Raw genomic sequence first — 22,184 nt, 5'->3', positions numbered from 1 at the left:
GCCCACTTTTAGATGCCCGGTGCTTGAACTTTGTTCTCATAAGATTTAGTTACTATCTATAATGCTTTTTGGTATTGATACTAGACCCTGTAGCCTCCCAATGAGAGACAGGAGTATGTTCAATTACGAAATGACATCAAAATAAATCGCACTTAAAAATGTCTATATACAAAAATCAATTTTTGTTGATATTTTCTTTTCTTTCAATCCCAATAGAGTTACGGGAATCAACGGCGGCTATTTTCCGGCAATCTGCCGGTTATGTTTAGTGTTTGCTAGCTGGCATTGGTATTAAGCTTATTAGCTTTCAGTTTAGGAGCTGAATTAAGTGTAGGTTTGGAATCCAACCGAAACTGCACGCCGAATTAGAACACTTTTTGGCACTGAGAAAAAATAGAAAAAAATTTGGTCAATTTATCTCCTCTTTTTTTCTTTTTCTGTTTCAATCCCGATGTGCATCAAGCGCGTCAACGGCGGCTATTTTCCGGCAATCTGCCGGCTATGTTTATCAAGAATTAAACATCAGCAATTTTATTTATCGCTGTGCTGCAATTATTAAGTTGAGTTTCGGCATTTGTTTTTGAACTTCGAGCTTCAATCTTTTTATAACTAATTAAAGAACCTTTGATTGAGATTAAGATTCTCATTAACAGATCAAAGCATAGTTAAGTTTGGAGACCGGCCTAATTTGAAACCAGTCTGAAATAAAACCAAATTGGAACTAACCAAGATCTCTGGCTCCAGAAATTTGCGGAATATGATTCATTTGTAGGCTATCCAGGCTTCTGAGTGATTACACCCACACGTTATTAACAAAACAGTGTTAGAGAGAACTAAGGTTTATACGTCTTACTGTCTACTATTACGCCTTACCAGTTGTGGAAATTGGAGCCTGATTGAATATAACCACTACGAGGTGAAATGATATTTTCAAGCCCCTGTGGTAATTACAGTCTAATTTTAGGACAACCCTCGCCGTCGGGAAGTTACGCATCTTACACCCAAAATGGGCCTTACGACGAACAAGACAGATCCACTAACAGTTCCAACTTTTTCCACCAAAACCAAATGTCAGCTTTCTACGAACAGGATACGTCTCTGCAGATATCAGTGAATCTGCCCCCACCTTCGGGCCATTTCTCGCATCAGAACCCTACCCACCAGAACCCTGGAACAGGAACTCATGCGTATAAATCGCCCGAGAACTCATCGTTTCACAGCAGTCAGATTAGTGCGTCCGGTTGTAGCAGTAACGGCACTCACACAAATAGTGTGTTTTCGTCTCCACGTGAACAGGAGCCGGAGTTTGGACATGATCCTTCTGTTGGGATTGAACAATCTGCCAGCTTTTATCAAGGTTAGGAGCAAGCTTTCGCTTTGATGCGCTTTCATGCTTCAGATGTCTGAGGCTTCCGTTTATTATTGTTCTGTTTCGTTCTACCAATATTATTATCCAAGCTCAGAAAAGTTGACATTTGATATTTTTGCCAGTAAATGTCAAAGGTGAATTGCATATATTTAGATTGTTATATTTAATTCATTGATGTTTTGAAGGTCTGCAACCGCCTCAAAGATTACCACCAGCAGTGCCTGTGAGAAGACCGCCTTTGCCTCCTAAGAGAAGTCCATTCGCCGCCGCCACCTTTAACACTCCTATTTCTCAACAACAGCAGAATTCTCTGCTAGGACAACCAATAATCCCTCCGGTTATGTCGATGATGACGGGTGGTGGTGACTCCTCTTGTCCACTTGAAGATAGCTTTTACTCCGTGGCCTCTGAGAGATACGAGTCGGTTCCCTCTAATATCAGGACCACTCGACGCCTCCGAACATCAGACTGTAAGTTGTTTCTTTCATTCCATTCATTAAAGCCTCAAGAAGATTCAAGCAATATATTATGAGGTATATTTGCGCATATGTTCCCTATTGGTCGAAAACTATTGCACAAGATTTTTAGAGCACTGTAACTTTAGTGCTTGTGTGATTTTGGTCTCTGCTTTTGTGGTCTTTTTAAGTTTGTAGCAATCATATTAATCTTGTGGTCTTTTTACGACTCAAAGAGGAATATTGGTATTCTACAAGTTTTTAGGACTCGAAGAGGAGTATTCGTTTTCCACAGTTTTTTTTTTTGATGACCCGAAGAGGAGTTATGTTGATCTATTTTAATCGGTCCAGTTCTGAAACAGGCTGTAAAAGTCAATACCGGACGTGCAAAACTTGTGATTTTTAATAGCCGCACAGCGATAGCTGGGGCTATTATTGGCCTTCTCTTGGTTTTTTACAATTCAAAGAATTTGAATTGTATTGGGGCGCTGTCTTTTTTTTTTAAGATCTGTTCACACATTTTCATGATTTTTGAAGTCGAAATTGGAGTAGTGATTTTGGTCACGCCGAAACAGGAAATGGAGCGAAAAAGCGAGTGGTTTTGCGGCGTAAATTTTTTTCGCTCTAATTTTAAAGTAGAGTGAGAAAATGGTGTTTGAACAAAAATTCGGTTTCTCGGTAGTGGTTTTTTGTTCACATGCGGCAATTTCACTCTGATTTTCACTGTTTTTTCGATTTTTTGGATCGGATTTTTTTCTAAATGGTTTTCCCAATCCATTCAAAGCTCATTCTAGGCCTAGTTTTTGTGTGAATTAAATTTTCTTTTCTCGTTAGTGGTTTTTTTGTTCACATGCGGCATTTTCACATTGATTTTCTGTTTTTTTTTCTTATTTTTTATCAGAATTTTTTAAAAATGGTTTTCTCAATTCACTCTTAGTCCATTCTAGGTGTGGTTTTTCTGTTTAGTCAATGAAAATTCTTTGAATTGTACGTCAGGACTTGTCCTGCTATGTTTTTTTAGTTCGTCGTACTAAATTTTTTTGCTTTACCTTAGTTCACAGCTCGATCAATATTTTGCGTGAAATCTTTAAGACTTCTCTAGGCTAGTTTCACTCTTCTCTCATTCTGCTAGTGTTTTTAGACAGCAGTTGCTCAGCAAAGTAATTCAAAATGAAGAGTCTAAGAATAAGAAGAAAAGAATAAGAAATAGAAACAGGATAAACCAATTATAATTGCCCGTAACTCGAACTTTATTCTTATTTACCATCTCTAATGCTCATTGGCATTTATACTAGTCCCTGTGTCGTCTCACTACGAAACAGGAGTATGTTCAGCTCCAAAATGACATCAAAAAAGTTTGCACTTTAAAATTGTTCGTGAACAAAAATCAAAATCATTTTCATTAAATTTTTCTTTCAGTCCCAATCGTGGTTATGGGAATCAACGGCGGCTATTTTTCGGCAATCTGTCGGGTATGTTCTTAGTATTGAGAGGTCAAGGTTGTGATAAAGTGATCATACATGCATGGTTTAGCTAGCTAAATTAACTACATTTTTATGAGTTGATCGAATTAAAATTTGCGTTAAAATTGTTCATCTTCCACGATTTTTTCCACTGTGCTTCCTATTTGCAATTCATCGAATGTTCACTAATGCCGATGAAGTTTGCCAGTGTATACGTGGTTAGTTGTTCTCAAACGAAGTTTGTAGCAATTATATTAGTCTTGCGTTCTTTATGTAATTTTTCGCTTGACCGATTTTTCGTCTGACCCATTTGATTTTTCGTCCTCAAAAAAAGGAGAAACACCCGGAGGGCATAAAGTGGCTGAGCAGCTCTCCTATAGCCTCCCGCCTTACTAGTCCCTAAGTATGCGATTCACCGAAACTGTTTTGAGGCGACATAAATCCATGGTGTGAAGGGCGGTTCTTAATCTGATCACCTCCCCAAGATCCACGCACTAATTCTAACAGCCCTAAGCCCCAGCTAGTTACTATCGAAGCCCACCGTTCGCCGGTTGTTTTAGAGCTGTTCACCTGACGCTAGTCGCTTATGCTAATAAATCGTAAATTGGTTTCATTTTAGTTTTTTGTGAGCAATGCAGCTTCCGTCGCTGGCTCAGCTGTCCTGACATCTCGACCTCAACGTTCACTCCTCTAGACCACAAACTAGTCCGAAGAGCATGCACAGCCAAAAAGTGCCGCAACAAGCACATAGCCGACGAGCTTTGCAAAAAGGAGTCCAGATACCGATTCCTGTCTAGGGTTGCCTGGCGAAAGTGGGGAAGTGACGTAAACCAAATGGACATGCACAGAACAACTCGAAAGATGAGATTAGGCCGAAGATCTAAATCGACCGAACAGCAATCGGGAAGTCATTACTACAGTCACGTGATGTCGGGTGATGGGTATTCGGCGACATCTGCGACCATTTCCGGATCCTCGCCATTTGCTGTATTTGGCACCACTGGCTCCAACAGTGTTCCCACAACTACATCCACCTCCATCTCGGCCGCGACTGGCGAATCTTCTCACGTTTATGGTGCTTACTCTGGGAGGTGGGTACTAAATTTGTAACTTAGAAACAATGGGCAGATTCTCGTAACCTGGGCTTTTGTATTCTTCTATATATTCTTTAAAGTTTTCATAAGTTTACTTTTTAAGCTGCGATAGTTATTATTTTGCTTCTATTACGACCTGAAGAGGAGTGTTGGTTTTCTTGGGGTTTTCAGCTTTTTTACCGGAAATATTGTGTTCACGCGGCCTTTTGACCTAAAAATAAAAGTGAGTAAAATTGTTCTGTGAACTAATTTCTGCTGAGCCAGAGAAGTTTTTGTTCATCCGCAGCGACTTTTTGACTTTGTTTTGAAAAGTTTTTGCGGCAGAATAGTGCACCTGTTAACCGTTTTAAGCCGTTTTTCGCCCATTTCATTCATTTGTTTTGCTTCTGGTTAGGTTTTTTATAATGTTTATTTTCGATTGAAGCGGCACTAATAATTTAAGTGGAAAATTTGCTCATATTTTTCATTGTTAAGTTATTTTGTTCCATTTAATTTTTGGACCGTTGAACGGACTTTTTGATAAGTGTTTATGGTACCCAACCAATGCATTGCAGTCTTCATTTTGTGAGGAGAGGTGTTTCTTTTTTTAAACCTGTAAATATTAATGAGATGTTGGTTTTTTCCATTTTGGCTGAGTTTTTTTCTGTATTTGGTTTGGTCATTTTATAGCTGCCGTCAGCTTCTCAACGGCTAGTATATAAGCTATCTACATTGAAATTTGTTTTAACTTTCGGTCAAGTTTTTCATTTTACGTAACTCACGACTTTCACGTTTCCTTACTGCCCTCACTCAATGTTTCAACTGCATGGAATTTAGAATTAAATCATCAAATTGACCCGAATACGTTCAAGGACAATAAGCAAAATCAAAAGAACTGGGATAAACAAAAAGAGTCCAGGCCTTATGACTTAATGTCTAATTGCTTTTTGCAGTCTATAAATTTTCTTTTTGACCTTGAACATATTCGTGTACGTTTGCTGAATGAATTCTAAATTCCATTCAATTGATACAGTTAGTGAGGTAAGTCAGTAAATAGCGTTAAAGTGTTTCGTGACTTGTGTAAAACGAAAAAAACTAGCGTCCGGCGAATTGTTTTCTCATTTTTTGAAACGTTTCTAAGGGGCTTTGTTTTAAGTTATCTGCTTTTGGTCTCTGTCCTTTTTATCTTTTTAATTCTCTCTACTAAAACTTCTTTAAAAGTTTATTTTTTGCGGTTCAACTTAGTAAATAAAAAATCAGTCCCAAATAACTTTAAATGAATCAGAATAATTGCTGTGACACCAAACTCGAGAAATTTCGTTCTCCGTTATACCTTTTTCTTCAATTTTGCGGTTTGCAGCCTAAATGTTGATTTCGAAATTTTTAATCCTAAACATTTTTAAATTCAGTTCAACTTCTAAGGTATTTATTTTCTGCACGCGTTTTTAGGGAGTCTTTTGCTGCAGTTTGAATTGCGGAGAGCAATTGCGTTCAAACGAATCCCTCTTGGCAATTTTTGGTGATACCGATTTTTCGTCTAATCGTTTTTAGTTTGAACATTTGTCTTTTTGTCCCCAATTACGGGATAAACAAGTAGAGCCATGGGGACATTAAGTACACTCAGAGCCTTACGGGCCGCTGGTCTAGTTATGCAATTCACTCAATTTGTTTGAGTCACATTCATAGTGAGAATGGCGGTTCTTCTAGAGTTTTACTTGACCGACCTCAAAACACACACACACACACCTCCCCACTTCCTGCTTACCTCCCACATCGATTCATATTCAGCCCGCATTCCAGCTCATTCCACCGGTATCCCCGAACGCTCTCAGCAACCCCTTAACACCATGCTGACCTCCCATGCTCACATCACTCTCTTCAGTTAAGCTAAAGTGAGCCTCCTCAGCTACTGGTGAAACCAACTGCTTGCTATTAGTTTGAGAGCAGTTCGCCTGACGTTAGTTGGTTATGTTTAAGTTGGCCGAGACGGGTTTTTGTGGGACAATTCTTAGTCTGTTCTGCTTTTTTTCAGCTTGTCAGTTTTCGTGCATCTTGGAATTTTTTTTCCTATCTCACCAGGTAGTTTAGGTCCAATAATAAAACTTTCTTAGTTTTAAAAGTTTGCAGTTAATTTTACCTGCTAACTCATGAAGAACTTTTTTTTCAAATGATTGTTCTTTTTCAAATGTTTTAATTTTTCTTTTTCAAATGAAGAACGTTTTTTCAAATGGTTTTTTTTTCAAATTTTTTAGTTATTTGTAGCGTGCCAGAGAAGCTTTTTTCAAAAGTTACGTTGTTTTACTTCAATAGCGTTTACCTATGATTGTTGTTTAATTGCTCTCAAACGAAGTTTGTGGCAATTATTTTAGTCCTGGTGGTCTCTTTTATGCGATTTTTTGCTTGACCGATTTTTGGTCTGACCCATTTGACTTTTCGTCCTCAAAAACGGGATAAACTGGTAGCGCCCAGCGGGCATCAAGTGCTCTTCTCAGAGCCTTTCAGCTCTCTAGACTCCAAGTATTCGATTCGCAGAAACTGTTTTAAGACTTATACACACACACACACACACACACACAGCCCCCTCTCACTTCACCCCCCCCCCCCCTCAATCCTTTCCCCTGCATATCACATCGTTCAGGCCGAAGGGCCCCGTGCAGCCAGAAACGCATCCCAGTACCCCCCCCCCCCAACTCAACTGTTGCCCCCCCCCCCCACTGCTGCGCTCACCAAACGCCGCTTTAATTAAGCTAAAACTAGCCTCACTAAACCGTAGCTAGCTACTGGCGGAGCCAACCAGTCCTTTGAGAGCAATTCGCCCGACGTTAGTCTGTTATGTTCGATATTTATTTTGTTGAACTAATTTTTGAATAATGAAATTGGTGTTCGTTTGATTTGAGTTTTTCACACAGTTGATTAATTGGTGATATTATTGGTCTTTCGGGAAGTACTGACGCTTGGATTTGGCTCCGGATGTTTTTGTCGTCGTCAGGATTTTTGTTACGATTATACGAAATCTGCTTTTTTTTCAGTTATGCAATTTCCACTGAATTTCGTTCGTGACTTCATTTCTCATACTTATGTTTTGTGTTCGTTGCGTGATAAGTTTTTGGCCACGCGACGTGCCTCACTGTCAAAATTACTTTTGCTCACATTAATTAAAGGTTTTGTGGAAATTTTGAAGGTTATTTGAGGCAACTTAATCGAAATTACCTAAGTTGTTCAATTTCTATCACAACAGAAGCAATTTCTATCACATCGAAATATGACGTCTCAACAATTAATTGAAAAAACTGCAATTTCTGTTCTAGGGTCTTTGGCATTATAATTTTGAGACTGCAGTTCTACGCAGCTATCGCATCTATTTTCTGGCAATCTGCCAGCTTTGTTAAAATTTGCTATACGGATTGAATGATGGACAGCTGTTTTAAGGATTTTTACTTCTAATGAGGCTAGTGTTCTGATGCGACTGATCGTCAGGTCGTTAATGTGTCGCGTTTCTTTCGATGGAAATTCAGGATTTGTCATGCTATAATTTTTTAAACTTTCTTAAATACAGAATTAATTTTAGAATTTGGCTGCACCTTAAACAACTTCTGTATAGATCAAGTTTTAAATATTTATATTTTATGGTTTGAAAAGAACCGCTGGAAATTGACTAATGCGACTTATGAATTTCTCAGCCATGATTTTGCGGTAAGCTATTGCCTGACTGTACTTAATTTTTTCGATCGGTCTGGTGATTATAGAAACGGTCGATAAGGTTTGCAACTGCTTCCTGCTATTTTCTCCATATGATTAAAATTTGCTGTTTTGTGAGTTGACATCTCAAGCAATATGGACATATTTCAGCGGCAGTATCGAGCTGGAGGGAGTTGATGGAGTGTCCATAGTCGTATCCAGTCACGACTCGACACCCCTGTACGACGATATTATAAGCAATTCAAACATACCTCCTCCCCCTCCATCAATAATCGCAACCAACACCCCAGCTGCTATGGCCCAATCTACGCCACAACGTCCGGGAACTGCCCCCAATTTACTCAATAACACAACCTCGGGAGGCAACTGGAAAAATGTATCACCACCTTACAATAGTGGCTATCATCAGAATGTCAACAACAACACCAGCCAGCGGCAAGATTTCCATAACCAACAAGGAGCCACCCCGTCGGGTGGGAAGAGCCACCACAATAATAGGCACAGCAAAACACCGCCCCCAAATCCTCTCAATTTGCAGTTCAAGCACCAGACTACGATGGACCCCCAAGGAAACCTGAGAGGTCATCTGTATATCAACCTGGACTACCCGACCCAAACGCCAGTTGTCACTACGACGGGTGGAGCCCATGCCCATAGTAGTAGCTCGCCACCTTTGGTTTCAAATATCACTGCTTTTGCTGACAACACTCAGAGCCAGCAGCAACAAAGGTCTGTAGGACTTGGGGATCCCTCATCTTAGAATTGAATTCTCCGTTCACTTAAAGTATTGGTATAATATTTTGACTAAAGTGGAAGCATAGAAAGAAAATCAAGTGATGCAACGACAAACAAGAACAATTAGAAGACTAGAACGTGGTTACCCAGAAAACATGAACAATATTTGCGATATGATTTTCAGCATCAAAATGACTGAATATCTGATTATAGGGTCCTTCCTATTATGTAGATTAAATGAGAGGGCTATACGTTATATGGCCGCTACGTGGGGGGGGGGGGGGGGGCTATAATTGGAAAGAACATGTGATTATGTATGACTATGTGACCTCTATATAGTTTGCTTGCTACAGGTCACAACAAACGCCGTCCGGCAAAAAGTTCTCAGCTCCTGTATTCCCTTTGCAAACGACTAACATCTCAATTCCAGGCAGTAGGTACAGCCAGGCAAGTTTGGCAGAACCGGTCTCAAGTCACCACAGTCGTGAGAAAACGAAGATGCACAAAGGTGCAGGGAGTGCCAATATTTCTGGGACAAGTGGGGTCAGTGGCGTGGGAGCCACCGGTGGCCCCCACAGTAACTACAGTCATCTTATCAACGTACAAAACAGCGTCAGGAATGCGGCTGAGAAGAAAGGAAGGGATGATAGCGTGACAAAGAGAAAGACGTCTCGCGTCAAAAAACGTTAGTACATTTTTTAAGTTCTCTCAAATGAATTTTGTAGCAATTATATTAGTCCTGCTGGTCGGTTGTTTTTAAGTCATTTTTCTTACTGCCAACTTTCGGTCTGACCGTTTTTTTCGTCTGACCATTTGAATTTTCGTCCTCAAAAAGGGTGGCTCAACAAGTAAAGCCAGGAAGGCATTAAGTTTAGAACCTTACGGTTTAATAGTCTGTGTATGCGATTCACCGACCCCCCCCCCCCCCTCCATGTTTACCCTCCTCCTTCTGGCGATCTGGACACCCCTCCCTCTTCAGACCTCCCAACCCAACTCCCACTGGGTTATGTGCCATGATGGTGCGCTAATGGTTTTGCGTTCTCGGGGTTATACCAATTTTCAATTGGCTTTCAATTGTTGAAATTTTCTTTTCAAATTGACGCGTTTCATTCGAAATTTATTGTATAACGGCACGTGTTCTGCATGCAACGGGGGGGGGCATAACGTAACTGAGGCGAGGCATGGACGGAAGATTCTAAAGGTGTTAAATTGCCACTGCTCAGTGAGTTTGTTGAAGATTACATTCAATTGGCTCTATCAATTTAATTTAATACCTGGTAATCTTCATAAGCTGTCTTTTAAAGAAATGAAAGTGGGACTATCCAAAATTAATGAATTGTTTTATAAATAAGAGATAATGAGGACTTAATTTTTCTATATTATGGACTAGTTGGTCTGCAGTTTAGCAAGATGTTTCTTTTTTTCTCGGCTACTTGATGTGCAATCTCAATCTTGTTTTGAGGCACGAACATGACGATCATTTTCCCACCAAAATACATAAATTTTAGATGAATTATTGAGTGAATTTTACATAATTGAATTAATTTCTGTTCTATTTTGCCTAGTAAATAGCTAGCTGTGTTTGGGTACCAAAACTCATTATGGCTGCTGAAATCTATTGCTCATTTAACTAAGTATTAAACTTGGCAGCTGAGTCCAGCATATTCTATTTGCACAAAATTGCGTATCAATTAAGAGTGCTGTTTGATACTTTTTAAAAAACTATTTCGTCTGTTCCTATTTTTTTCTTCCGGTTCAATCCCAATGGAAGGACAAAGACAGTTAGTTGGTGCTATGATGTGTAACTAAATGGGCTTATGAGTTTATTGCAAGAACACTTTTAGCTTTGTGAGTTTATTTCAAAAAAGTTCTGCGTTTTTCCAAGAAAGTTCTGCGTTTTTAATGAATTCAAAAGCAAGTTATGTAGTTCCAATGAAAGCAGTTTTAAATGTTGTAAATCGTTATTAAGGATAATTCATTCTCAATTTCTGTTCTTGACTTCTACAATGGTGCAAGAATTTATCAAACAGGTTGTGAAGTAGAAATGTGTGAATTCGGTACTTTTTTGGCGTTTGAGATTTTCATTAAGTTTGGAGGGTAAGTATTTCTCTTTTTATGTCTGAAAAAAGAATAAGCATCAATTGTAAGTGTTCTCGCTAAAGTTTTTAGTCTGATTGGCTGCAGAATTAAATTGATACCGTTCTCAACTTGGAAATTAAGAATATGACTGGAGGCTTTTGTCACATTATATATTTATTACGTGATTTATGGCTTTGATTCTTTCCTAATGGAAATTTTGAAGATTGTTTATCTCAAGTCAATTTGTAGGTCGGTAATTTAAATTAAGACAATGTCAGATTTGCTTTGAAATTGGATTTCTTCTCTCAAATATATCTGTCGCTTTTCTGCAAAGTGTTAATTTATGGTCTGCTGTAGTTTTGCTGGAGTATTTGTTGTGCTGGACAAATCTTGAACATGGTCTGGTCACCTGTCTGGCTTAAATATAATTCTCACAGCGTGTGTAATAAATATGGATTGAATTTAGTTTAGCCCCTTTGGCTTATTGAAAATTCCTTTCCCTGGTTTTCCATGCATTCATGCAAATACTCACAACTGGTTTTCTTGCTATAACTGACTTGATTTGTCAAGTTATGAAGTTGGAGTTTGTAAGTGTTTCGTGGTTGTGGCAGAAAGAACTTGAGTAATTCTAACTTAAGCTTTATAGCCATGATATGTTTTATGTACCTTGTTATGGATATTGTCTTTGTATGTAAGATACGCGTTAAACAGAAGATACTAAGTTTTCTATGCTTATCTTCACTCTGTTATTTAGAAGTTTAATGATCAATGTTTCTTTCTATTTTGAATAAATTCGGTGGCCTTAAATTCATGTGGTTTGTGTAACTAACCTCAAATTGGTATCTTTGTAATGGTATTCGATCAATCAATATTTGAATAATAACCACTGTTTAAATTTAGCAGTCGTTAATCAATTTTACCTCTTTAGTTGCTCTGCTTGTATTTGACAAGTTCTTCTTTTCATCAAATGGCTCATATTAAATGAAACTGAAACGAATGAAAGCTTGAATGTTGTGAGGAGTTTTGAATTATTTAAAATGAGCTATTTGAGAGTAAATTTGAATAGATGACAGTTGGTTCAGGAATTTTAATTGTGTTTGAGTACATAAAGAGCGTCTTGAAGCGCTTGGTTGTACTTCTGATTTGACGCTTTACAGAAATTGCAAATATTTGCTGCTTCGAATTGCTCCGAACTTTTAACCAAAACTCGCACTGTATAAATCATGCTGTTGTCATATTTGATAGACTTATAGAATATTTGGTGATGCGAGGAACGGAATAATTCTTAAGAGTTCATATCGAGCCGTCTATTGGGATTTTTTAACGAAAGTGTTTAAATCATTTCAATATAAAATATTTCACACATTTTCCGGAACTTTGACCCACAAACCGAAAATTCGGATGTCTCGGGTGTTCATTGTAACCTGAGACACCCGAAATCTGTGAAAATAATCAGTGACGGAATTGAAAAAGAATTTATGAACTGAAGCATTCTATGTGCTAAATGGTTTTGGTTTTGTTTTATTGACTTGTTTGTTTCAGAGGGTTCAGATCTTTACCAGAATCTGAACCCGACTTTCGCGAGTCGATCAGCTCCTGCTATCACGAACAACACTGTGACTCCCTCTCACTCCTACGAAAACAACGCTCCTGTTATCAGACCTCGACAACATGCAGAAAACTCTTCAATGTTTGGTGCCCTGGATAACGATTCCAGGTCTGATCTTAAGGCCACAGATGGCTGGAACTCGGACAACATGGCATCGAGAAGTAACCAGAACCAACCAACAAACCAAAATCAAATGCAATCCAGCAGACAACAATGTGTGAACCGGTGGATTGATAATGCGGTTGAACTTTCCCATTACAGTCGTGATAATAGCCCAGATACATTCATTGCAGCAACCGCTTCAATATCCGATTCTCGCGATGATGTTTTCCTGACCGATAACGAACAACAGCTGACGATGTTTGACCGAACCCCGATTGCCAATCCGGGTGTGGGAGCCAAAAACCTAAACACTTCACCTCCGGAACCGCCGCCTCCTAGGCAGAAAACTCACAACTATCACAACATTGATCCATTTTTGAACATCAACCACAAACATTGTCCAGATGCTGAGCTGGGAGTCGGAATGATGCTGGATACGTCAGCAATCTCGGATGCAAGTACAGCTACCGCGGGCAATGCGAGGAACCAGGCACGTCCACCCGTTGCTCAATCACGTGGTCCTTGGCAAGATATCACGCCACCGAGACGACCAATGAAATTGCCGTCTTCGTCAAGTAGCAAAGCTCACTTGCAACAATCACCAAGACGAGTAACAACTAAACCGCCTGTCAGTGCCAGTCGTAAAAATGTGTACGTTTTAAATGAGCGAGAAAACAGTTCGTCAGCCGTAGAGAATTACGGCTTGTTGAACTTCAATTCGGGCTCTGCGGATAGTATATCAGGTGTTGGTAGAAGTCAAGGTCACGATAATGCTAATACAGGATTTGCCGACCATCAGAATCCAATGTTTGGTGCTCAAGTTGACTTCAGTCATAGAAGCGCAATGGGCATGCACGTTCAAAGCAGTATGTACCCTGGAAGCAATCCCAACGCTGCTCCGCATAAAGGAAGGCAGCCATCCTTTAATACGCACAATCACAACATTTCAGCTACCGGCAGATCTAAATCAGAGTCGAGGACAGCTGCAGCTTCACACGGTGGTTCCACTGGTCTCCAACTGGCGCCTGCCCCGTCTTCGGCTGGTCGGCCCAATGCTAATAATGCTGTGAATTACAGCATGATGGATGGGCAAGCCGGGGCGAATCCTGTTGCCCCCAAAAAGTTGTCACAAGTTTCCAAAGTTGAGAAGTCATTGGTCCAGTATTCCCTTGTGAGTAATGCATTTGCTTTGATGTAAAATAGACGCTGCAACATTTGACTAGTGGAGTAGCACTTTGAAGTGGTTAATCGCTCTCGAACACAATTTATAGAATCTATTTGGGTCATTTTCGTCTTTTATGCTGATCGTTTTTTTCGTATAGAGGAATTGACCCAACGCCGCTCAATGAAGCGTAAAGCATTTATTGTAAACGTTTGCCTTTTTGATGCAAAAATTTTGCTTGACCGTTTTTTCTCTAACTCTTTTGCTCGTTTATGCGATGGACTTGTAAAGCCCGAAGGTATCAAGACTCTTTCTTAGCGCCTTAGTAAGCGCTAAGTTTAAGGTTCAGTGAAGATAGTGAGGAATTAGGGGTATAGTAAGGGGCGTTTTTGAAATCGGTAGACTGGGGTTCAACCCCCACCCCTTTTCTACCCCATCTCCCTTCCCCATTGGCCCTTTTTGTTTTATTTGTTTCCTGTATTCTGCTTTTTATCAGACAATCAACAATACTGCTTACGGTTCAATTGGTTTTTGTTAAGTCTGGACGATGTTTATTACTCTCCATATGAGGCCACAGTAGTGTTCGCAGATTTGAAAATTTTTGGCTGATGTAGACAAAAATTGATTCGCCTGATCGAGTAGCAAACGTGTAAACTGTGTTAATCTATATTATGATGCTCCTGGTTTTTTTGTGTCGTTTTAATTTTTTTCACGACGTAGACCTCAAATTTACGTGAACCTGAAAACTACAACTTCCAAGACGGGGGATTGGATATTAGTTGAAAGCTCGTTTAGACACATGCAATTTTTTTGACTTGAGAAAAACTTTTTTTTCTTAAACTTTGTCAACGTTAAGTGAAGTACTTAAACACTTAGAAATTGCACTTGAAAGTCCACTTGACTATACGAAGTAGACAAGTTTCCCTAGCATTTCCATTTGCAAAAAAAAAATATTACAATTGTACAATGAAAAGTTTGCTATGCCAGCTTTGAAAATTTGATTCCTTAGTTTAAATCTATCTATCATTTTTTCTCCCATTACTGCTAAATAGCTCAAAATTTTTAATTTTAAAGCCATAAATACTTTATTGGAAACTTTCATTGTTTATTAATTGCTCTTGAACGAAGTTCATAGCAATTATTGTAAACGTGTGTCTTTTTTATGCAAATTTTTCGATGGACAATTTTGCGTTTTTCTTCTAGAACATTCTTTGACTTCTCAAGTGACTTTTTTTCGCTTTCGTTCATCATTTTTGAGTGATCTCTATTGCTCTCACTCCGAAGTAAAGCTTTTTGCTAATATATAATCGGTTGCAGTATGAGAACAGTAAGTGACTCATAGCGCAGTGGTTAGTGCGGGTGCCTACGAATCGTGAGGTCAATGGTGCGAATCTCGTTGGGGTCGAGGTTTCTTGCACCCATAAAGAAAAATTGATTTAGGCTACAAACCCTGAATTAAATTGCCTCGCCTGTCGTTCAAGAGCAATTCTTCCGACATTGGTCGGTTTTTGTTTCAAAAATTATTTTATCCACACGCCTTCCCTCCCTCGACTTCATATCAGTAACTAAAATGCATATGTGGGTGTCCAAGTTTTTTGCTCTCTAAGCTGGAGGAAGGGTTGGTAAATTGGCACAAAAGTTTCTTTCATTTATTTGCTTTGGAAAACAAAAGGCACGGTTGACTACTTCGTATTGTCAAGTGGATTTTCAAGTGCCACCCTTGTGTGTTTAATTAGTGCGTGCTTAATACTCTCAAAGTTTAGGTTGAAAATTTTCACCTAGCGTCAACAAAAATTTGCTTCACGTATGCTTCGACGCAACGCTTGAATATTATGTTACGCTAATTTCTAATTACGCTACGATATTAAGGCTAGTCTAAACCTTTTCGATTTGAATAAAGGACTCTTATACGAGGAAGGCTGTTAATAATGATTAAGTACAACTATGCCGACGTTTAAGAGTGCCGAAACTGGAACTGATTTTAAAGGCGCCGAAACTGCCAATACCAATTATCAATTAAATGCTAGCAAAATTTATTATCAAATCAAAGAGGGCACGCTGATCAGTAATTCGGTGTTGATTGATTCGTATCAAGTCCCACGGCCTCTGAGGCATGGCCATGGTCCGCAATTATTATTGTTTGCTTTAAATCTCGCTCCAATTTTCTTGTACTAGTAAATAATATGTACAAAATCTCACCACTTCATTATGATGGCTCAGAATTTTTGCGATCATTTCAGTGATCTGATTGGTTTAGAAATTTAATGGTAGAAAAATTGAATAAATTTTTGGCACTTATAATTGGCACTGTTATACATCGGCATTGTTGTACGTCACCGTTAGTAATAAGTCATCGCGGCCGAAATGAAATAGGCAACTTTGTTTTGTCGTGAAAAATCTTAAAGATGCTTTTTGCTAGATTCTAATGTTTGAATCGGCAATTCCATCAGCACAAATCTGTTTCTACCTCATGAAGGTCTAATTGTCAGCTATATTGGGAATTCTGCAGGCTATGTTTTTTGGTTATTAGGTTGGAATAACCATTGGATTATAAAATGAATTAAAACTATTTTTAATAGCTCTCAAACAATTCGTAGCAATTATATTAGTCCTGTGATCTTTTTAATACGATTTTTCGCTTGAACGGTTTAACTTGAATAACAGGTAAAGACTGGAGGGCGTTAAGCGACTCAGCAGCTCGTAGAACCTCACGCCTTACTAGTCTCTAAGTATGCGATTCACCATAACTGTTGAGGAAACATAAATTCAAATTCACAGTGTGAAGGGCGGTTCTTAATCTTAAGTGGTTGACCCCTCCCTCAGCACCACCCACTCACCTCACCAATCGCTCGCTGGTTTTTTGAGGGTAGTAACTCCGACGTTAGTTGGTTATCTTTTTGGCAAATTTTTAAAGCACTAAGAGGAACCCAGTTTTTGATATTTTTTATTAGACCTTATAATTTGATTCTTCTGTTTGTAGCTTATGCTTCTCAGACCGTGTTCCAATGATAATCCTTCTGGCTTTCCCGCCTGCTCCTAAACGTATAAAACCAGAATAGAAATATATTTTGTTAATCAATAATTGACCGAAATAATTTCCTTTGATATGGAACTAAGTTTTCAATTAACGGTTTTCATCAACTTTATAGACTTGCTTCTGATTTAGGTGGATGGTCAACTAACGAAAGCCCTACACGATGCTGGAAAGCAACACTCGAATAATCGAACTATAATGGCCAATCAGCAACGTAGACGTAAACTGTCCGGCAAAAGCTCCCTCGTCGAGCGCCACCCCAGCTTAACGGGACCAACTCAAGGAAAAGGAGGATCGTTCAATGCTAAATAATTTTGAACCGAACAACAATTGGGCGCTCAGATTCAAGTCGCCAGTGCGCAGGTCATCGAGCTATGGATGATGACTGTTGTGAATATCGATTCTAAGCAGCTATGAGAATGAACTTTATCGAGAACTATCACCGATTAAGAATTGAAATCAATTGTTTTTGAATTTAAAGGAAAACTCGTTCTTTCAAAAAACTATTTCATCAGTTGAAAACTCGAAGAGAATAAAATTTTATTTTTGTAAATTATGAAGATGACAAAGTCATATTTGTATTTGCGTCTGCAATTATTGCAATTATTTGTGAATTTTACTGCAAACTTGTGTCAATTTTGCATGCTAGTCTGTCTCTCTATAAAGGTGCTAAAAGCCCTGTTCTGTTGGTAATTTACCCACTTCCTAATGATACTAAGTAAAGTAACATTGTGTACTATGATACTCTATCACACTTAACCATAATTCATCAATCGGATTCTGATTTCCATCGATGAAAACCAGTGCAACCCCAGCCCCCCCCCCCCCCCCCCAACCCCCAATAGAATGATGCTGCTACATTTAAGCTCTAAATTTCCTATTTGTAATGTTCCGCCATTGGAACATTAACATGCTACTTAATTTCTTAATTTCAACAAGGGGTACCGGGGTACAGAATTCTTCTTAACAGCCCTGCGCTTTTTTCTTATACCCCCCTCACCCCACCTCCCGTCCCGGGGCCAATAACAAATCAAATTATGGCTCTGTGTTCACTAAGATTTAAGAGTTTGGTCCATTTTTCCTTTTTTGGGTGGGAAGGGGATAGTTATTGAACAGATATTGGATATTGACCAGTGAGCAATGACAAGCTTTATCTTTATTTAAATGCTCTCCTGATAATTCTAAAGTTTCCTTTTCCCTTGAAATTTTGTTTGAAAATAAGTAGCAGTTATTGTAGCGTGTTTGTAGTTATTACAAAAGAAACCAGTAGAGTGATAATGTCTATTCTGAATATGACAGAGAGTATTTGTTGATTGATTAGAAGTATAGTAGTATTAGTAATGAACTAATCCTAGTTAATAATAGTTTTGAGGAAAGAAAGTCTTTATCGCTGCCTTAAATTTGTGGATATATAAATTTGACCGTTTCCTGTTCCCAAGTGTGTACTAATGTGCATTATGTTGACAGTAACGAAAAGCCGATTAACAAACAATTTGTGATGAGATAATCAGTTATAACAAGTAATGCCTCAATGATTGACTTTTTCCAATCTTGAGATCCGAATCTTGATCATTTTTGTCGAGCAACGATTGAATGTAGATTTAACACATGTTTAGATTTAACAAATATTTCAGATTTTGAAAATCATTAGACACTGAAATTCAATCATCTCTGAAACAAAAAATTTGTGATCTATCTATTGTTGCTTTAAAAATTGTTTCTCTTCTTTCTCACTATCTTTCTCTCTAAATATCTATATGCTATATATCTATCTAACTATCTTACTGTATATATCTACCTATATATCTATATCTGTCTGTCTATCTGTTGATAAAAATCAATCAGCTGGCTGAGCAAAATATTTGTATCATTGTCCGTATTTTCTTAATTCTCCCAAAATTCATGACTACTATTTTGTTACCAAATCACTCTTTTACCACCACCATTGCTTAATTTTATATAAGTTAATGATTCCAATTCAATTTTCCTCGGAATAACTTTTTAACGTTTCAAGATTTTGATGAAGCAGACAGCTTCCTGTTATATAGAGAATTGTTACTGGTCAGTTTTGAGGCTGTCAGTCTGTTTGTGTTTAATTTCAAACGGTGTCACTATTTTCACCCCTATTATTTTCTACTTTCACCCTATGTCTTTTAACCCTTAATATTTCACCCTCCAACTCTGCAACCGATTTTAATTCCTGACCTTATCGCTACCGTTAACTTTCAAACAAGAGTTAAGAGATTAATACACTCAACATCGAATATCTGAAGAGTGTTATGGATGTTAAGTAGATTGGTGTGAAAAGGAGTTACACCTCAAGCAGAGCTTTAAGGATCAGTGTGGTGAATTATTATTGACGTCTAATTGTTTCAGGTAAGTGGGCGAAAGTTCACTCTATTTAAACCCATCCCCCAAATCTAGAATACGCTTTTACGGGGCCATATACACTATTGTTCAAAATCACAAATTTTCTCATCTTAAAAAAATTGCCAAGGTGTAAAAGGTCCATTATTTGGCAAAAAAATCATAGAAAGTTGCTCTAGAATTGAAGATATGGGTTGAAGCAAACAATAACTTTTTACCAATTACCCTATCGGAACCAAGTAGCCGAAACCACAAAGACAATTCTGCATTTAATTTATCAGTTTTTTGTTCGTAGATTGAAACAGCTGGACAGCATAGTAGGAAAAACGAGAATTACTTTAAATAAAAAGGAATTTCAAAATTAAAAATAGACAGAGCACAATTTTATGATAGTTAGCTCAGAGCCTACACGTATCCTAATAGATATCTAAAAACCGCTGCAACATGTTGCTAACAAAATGCGCGTCATTGAAAGCAATATATTGTTTGTGTGTTTCTCTCTTATAAGTCTTATCAGCCTTATAAGATTTTTAGTAAGGTTTTCGCGTGCTGAGATAACTGTTCCAATACATTTTCGTAGTCAAAAAATGAGCTTTGAAATCTGTTGTTTTTTCGCTGTTCGAGTTTAATAATTTAGCATCAGATTTGAATATTATCGAAAGGAGAGTACACACATATTCGCATAACATTGATATGATTTGAAGTTTCAATTACCACTTAGTAATGTAAAACTTGGCACAAAAATACTCAAAATAAGACAATGGAGATGCTTTTGTGTGACTGTATCTTGCCATAAAAGCCGGTAACAATCTTGCCGTAAAAAGCACCGTAACAATAATTGAGTTTACCCGAAATTCTCTCTTCGAGCGACGGCTCTGGTCAGGATAGAATATTAACTATCAAAAGGTCAATTAATTTCATGCGATGCTCGAACTGATTAAATGCTGAAAAAGTGTAATAAAAAACTGGCCGGTTTCCTATGCAATAAACTGTAAACATCAAGAACTTTATCGTTAGAAGTGTTAAAGAACGTCTCGCATGGGCTTTGTGATTTAATCTCACCTCCTCACATAGGGGCCAACCAATATGGTGAAAATCATGTTTTAGTTGAATTGTTTTTTGCCATGAGTCGCCATTGCTATAGCTGTGCACGTTTTTCTCGGCTTTTACGTGATATTCTACAATTCAACAAAACTAGATTGGTTCGCCGTCTTTGTCAGTTCAGTTCAACTTTTTTCGACTTTTTGTTGTTGGTGAGCATTGAATGTGGAGGAGTAATAATATAACCGAAACCACAGATAGTATTTTTGCATACATTTTATTAGTTTTATGCTCGTAGGTTGAAACAGCTCGACAGCCTAGTAAGAAAAACGAGAATTACTTTGAATATAATCGAATAATTTAAAACTTAAAAATAGACTGAAAAAAAAGTAAGATAGCCATCATTTAACCTAACATATATCTGTTGAACAGATATCAGAGATAACAGATAACAAAAACCTACACTTAACCTAACAGATATCTGTAAACCGATGCAACTTGCAACATGTACCCTTTGTCAATCCCCTGTAATAAGGTCAAAATTGGTACAAAAGTACTCAAAAGCAGTCGAAGGAGAAGCTTTTGCGTTATACTTTATCTTGCCTTAAAATCCCAGTAACAATCTTGCCGTAAAAGAGCACCGTAACAATATTTCAGTTTCTAAATTTCCTCTCGAGCAATGATCAGGATAGAATGATAACGAATTGATCAAATGCTGAAAAAGTGTTGACAAGTAATCACAAGCTGACCGGTTTCATGCAATCCAATGCAAAAATCAAAATCTTTGCCGTGAAAAGTTTTAACGAAAGTCGTACATAGGGTTTTTGATTAAGTCTGCGCCTCTTCACATAGGGGCCAACCAATATAGTGAAAACCATATTTTACTTGAATTGTTTTCCCCGATGAGTCGCCATAGATATAGCAGAGCCAGTTTATTGGCTTTCGCGTGATATTTTACAATTCAAAAAAATTGTCCGGGTGCGCCGTTTTTATTTCAAGATCAGTTCACACTTATTTTGATTTTTTGATTTGGGTGAGAATTGAATGCAGAGGGGTAATTATAATCACACTGGAGTAGTAACAAGAGCGAAAATCGAGTAGCTTAATATCGAGAGCTTTGCTTTTAAAGCGAAGTGAGAAACTTACATTTAAAGAGATCTTAGGTATATGAGGGCCCATTTTTCCCATGCGGCAAATTGGCTCCTGTTTTGCTGTTTTTCTGTTCTTTGTTTGATTCCTTTTCTTTAAAAATGCATAGCTGCAGTGCTTTACTCCATCAAAAGTCATCTAAAGTTCATCACAAAAAAATGCTATTTTCTTCATAAACTATAAAGTATTTTTGCAATTTTCTGATATGAACTTTATATGGTAATTTATTGATTTCAATAATTGAAATCTAAATGCTTTATAAAAAGTTTACCCCTTTCAAAAAAATTTATAGCCAATTTTTGGTTTTTGTCAGTTTTTGTAGTTGTTTCTGTTAATCTGTCACGTTTTGTTGTCTGCGACAGCTGTTTTTTGGCTCTCTTGTGACCCATACTTAAAAGTTTCATTTGTTATTTTAAGTTTTCACAACTTTGTCACCACTCGTTGTCAAAAATTCTCACTGATATTTGGCATGTTGCCGCTTTTTGCAATTAATGCAATTTTTGTGTGGTTCTTTTACTTAGTTTCATTAATGATCAGTCTTCATGGCTCGCTCTTCAGATTTAATTAAGTTCATGTATGGATTTTTTTCAGATCTACTTGTTTTAACGACTTTGATATTACCTGTTTAAAAAAATCATAATTGATTTTTTTCGGACTTTGTGTGCTTTTGTACTACTTTAATTTATTTGAGCGCCTAATCTCAAGAATGAAAGGCCTTCTGATTCCCGAACGAGTTGGATTTGATTATATTGAATTGCATCATTTTATACTGCGGCACAACCCAATTTCAATATAAACGAGTATTTTTTATAAATTTTCACCTTTTTTGAAACTGTAGTTCGTTTGT

General features: G+C 37.8%; 1 protein-coding gene across 2 annotated transcripts in view; it reads left to right on the top strand.

Moving 5' to 3' along the window:
• The window catches only part of LOC142339255 (uncharacterized), a 70,405-nt gene extending 52,790 nt beyond the window's left edge, over window positions 1-17,615 (top strand). For both annotated transcript variants that reach the window (XM_075389130.1, XM_075389129.1), the window contains 7 exons: window positions 965-1,357; window positions 1,555-1,839; window positions 3,907-4,378; window positions 8,210-8,788; window positions 9,148-9,479; window positions 12,416-13,755; window positions 16,913-17,615. In XM_075389130.1, the coding sequence (XP_075245245.1) occupies window positions 965-1,357; window positions 1,555-1,839; window positions 3,907-4,378; window positions 8,210-8,788; window positions 9,148-9,479; window positions 12,416-13,755; window positions 16,913-17,092 (3,581 nt within the window). In that variant the 3' untranslated portion in view covers window positions 17,093-17,615. The remainder of the gene's footprint in view (window positions 1-964; window positions 1,358-1,554; window positions 1,840-3,906; window positions 4,379-8,209; window positions 8,789-9,147; window positions 9,480-12,415; window positions 13,756-16,912) is intronic.
• The last annotated feature ends 4,569 nt before the right edge of the window (window positions 17,616-22,184 follow it).

The sequence above is a fragment of the Convolutriloba macropyga genome, chromosome 5 (assembly GCF_964194025.1).
Source record: "Convolutriloba macropyga chromosome 5, txConMacr16.3, whole genome shotgun sequence".
Taxonomy (NCBI): Eukaryota; Metazoa; Xenacoelomorpha; order Acoela; family Convolutidae; genus Convolutriloba; species Convolutriloba macropyga.
The sequence above is the reverse complement of the archived record's forward strand: the minus strand, read 5'-3'. Positions and strand labels throughout refer to the sequence as shown.